This window comes from Penaeus vannamei, chromosome 13 (assembly GCF_042767895.1).
Source record: "Penaeus vannamei isolate JL-2024 chromosome 13, ASM4276789v1, whole genome shotgun sequence".
NCBI lineage: Eukaryota > Metazoa > Arthropoda > Malacostraca > Decapoda > Penaeidae > Penaeus > Penaeus vannamei.
In genome coordinates, this window is record NC_091561.1 from 34,089,484 (window position 1) to 34,091,983 (window position 2,500).

At 48.0% G+C, this 2,500-nt stretch overlaps 1 protein-coding gene across 4 annotated transcripts in view; it reads right to left on the bottom strand.

Annotated features, from left to right (window-relative positions):
- Window positions 1-2,500, bottom strand: part of LOC113803018 (ankyrin-3) — a 15,874-nt gene that overhangs the window by 2,213 nt on the left and 11,161 nt on the right. For all 4 annotated transcript variants that reach the window (XM_070129191.1, XM_070129192.1, XM_027353719.2 and 1 more), the window contains 5 exons: window positions 2,340-2,500; window positions 1,642-1,918; window positions 1,290-1,504; window positions 662-976; window positions 1-359 (listed from right to left, as the gene is read on the bottom strand). The exon at window positions 1-359 is cut by the window's left edge and continues 2,213 nt beyond it; the exon at window positions 2,340-2,500 is cut by the window's right edge. In XM_070129191.1, the coding sequence (XP_069985292.1) occupies window positions 1-359; window positions 662-976; window positions 1,290-1,504; window positions 1,642-1,918; window positions 2,340-2,500 (1,327 nt within the window). The remainder of the gene's footprint in view (window positions 360-661; window positions 977-1,289; window positions 1,505-1,641; window positions 1,919-2,339) is intronic.

Sequence of the window (2,500 nt, forward strand, 5' to 3'; positions counted from 1 at the left end):
TCCGGGAGTCTTGCAATGCCATAGGGTAGCATGTGAAGGTCACGGCAAAGCACCTTGATCATGTTCAGTTGACGATTTTCCGCAGCGACGGCAAGGGGGTGAGAAAGGTCTCGAGGCAGTCTGCACATCCTCGCTCCGGCTGCCATCAAGAACTGGCATGTGAGAGGGAGACCTAGTCTGGCTGCTTCCACAAGGAGACTCCAGCTTGTACCCCAGCTGACCTCGCGAGGCCATGATGCCTCACATCCTCTTTCTTCAACAGCTGTTTGTAGCTGCTCAAGACCTCGACGAAGCTCACGACATTCTTCACTGTCCCCCGTCACTCGTGAAAATTCGTCATTCAGCAAAACTACATATTCCTGAAAGTAGGACATAGCACTGAGTCTTCTCCATCTACCTCTGGAATTTTCTATCTAAATAGTATACATTTATCTCTTATTTATTTGTGAGGCTGCTTTCTACCTGTGTGTTTGCTTATACGTATATATATCACACAAGAGAATCGTATTATATTATAATACATATATATGTATGCATGTTTGTGTGTACATATAGCACAATTCAAAATACTGCATCTCTGTTGGGTAAAAATGAAAGATGGATAAGTGAACACGTGTAAATGTCACATATCCAAGTGCTAGTTTGTCTAGATGACACAAACCTGTCTTATAAACGCGGGGAAAAGGGCAGGTAGGTCAGGCGTCCTGTGCGCGGCCTGAAGCACCGTCAATCCGTCACTACTGCAGGCTGTCAAAGACACCCCAGCCGAGAGCAGCAACATAGCTGCGTCCCTCTGGCCCCTGGTGATTGCCAGGTGAAGGGGACTCGAGTATCCACAGCGGGGGTCCATGCTAACGCCCCTCCCGAGCAGCTCTCTAATGGCCTCCAGCTTCCCTAAGGAAGCAGCGGCCAACAGACTCTGGTGATCTTCGTCCGCGGTGCCACTGCCTTCGCTGCAGGGACGCGACTTCCTTGCCTTGAAAGAAATTGTTGAATGGGGTTCTAAAGAGGAATGACCATAAATCATAAACCTGTCTGCATCATATAACTCGGATAAAGACCATTTTTTTCATTTTTTTCAAAAACAGAGACAATACATATAGTGTGTATAATAGTTTATATAGTATATAATCAATTCTTAGCAGCTTGACATGACATGAGCCATTAGCTGGGCTCTAGCTAGAAAATACGCAAAGTAAATCAATAAACAACCAAATTTTTGAGTGTGTGCGTGTAAATCTAGAACTATCAGATACTGATTTCTGCTTCTACAAGCCCTGTAGCGATACGTCTCTCAGAAGGCCAGCAAGACGGTGGTTTTCCCTCGCGGCGGCCAGGTCCTCGGGAAGCCGGCCCCGGTGGTCTGCAAGGGCGGGGTTGGCGCCATGCCTGAGCAACCACTTGGCGAGGGAGGCCCATTGTTCGCAGGGCGAGAATTCATCCCAGCTCTCTTTGAAACTGCTACACGAAGCATTTTCCGCCAGGTAATGCAGAGGCGTCTTACCTGAAGGCAAATGCGATTCTATACTATCATTGATAATACAGTGTCTAGCAGGCGGTAAAATGCATGTATAAACCCAAGATTATAGACATTCAGATTTCATGAACTCCTTCCACTAAAGCACGGAAATGAATCGTTACCAGTGGAGTCCACAGCGTTCATGTAAGCTCCGTGGGCGTAGACAAGATTATGCACATCGCCAACGTCCCACAGGGGAGCCTCGTTCGTGTTGCTCACTGACGCTGCGATGTGAAGGAGCGAGACGCCGGCAGGGCCTCGCACGGTGCCAGGCAAGGAGGTGCTAATCTCGCGGTCCTGGAAAAGCAGGTCTCGAACGCCCCTCGACCCTCCCGCTTCTGCCTTGTAGAAGCCTCTCCTGGCGGCGCCAAAGACGTCCCTGATACGCTCTCTGTATATCTGGTAGAGACAAGGGCAGCGCTGCATTTAGGATGTGTAGTGTATATCCTGTGTATGTAGTCCTGTCAGTGTAGGATTGAATAAAATCCTAGTCGTAATGTAGCAAGGTCCTCAAAGTCGTACTAATGGGTACTTTCTCATGGTATGCAAACAGATAATAAAAAGAACAATAAGTTAGCTTGTTAACACGCATAGATATACGTACATACATATATATACACATGTATATATATGTGTGTGTGTGTGTGTTTCGCGAATCTGTACATCTTTCAATCTATCTAACTACACTCACATATATATAGCATATAGGTGTGTATGTACTAGTTTTGAAGTTTCAAATGCAGTTCATAGTTTTTCCTGCAATTCTGAAATTTACAGTAGTTCCGTCTTTGAAATCATCGTTGCAGCAGCATGAACTCACGTCCAACGTCCGCCGAATATCCTCATTCTGGGCGAAGCGGGAGTCCGGCGGCCTGTTCTTGTGGAAGGTGGCGATGAGGTCCGTCAGCCCCCTCGCGTGGGCCTCCTGCAGCGGCGTGGTGTCCCGGGAGTGCACTCGCGCGCTCGGGTTGACGCCCAGCA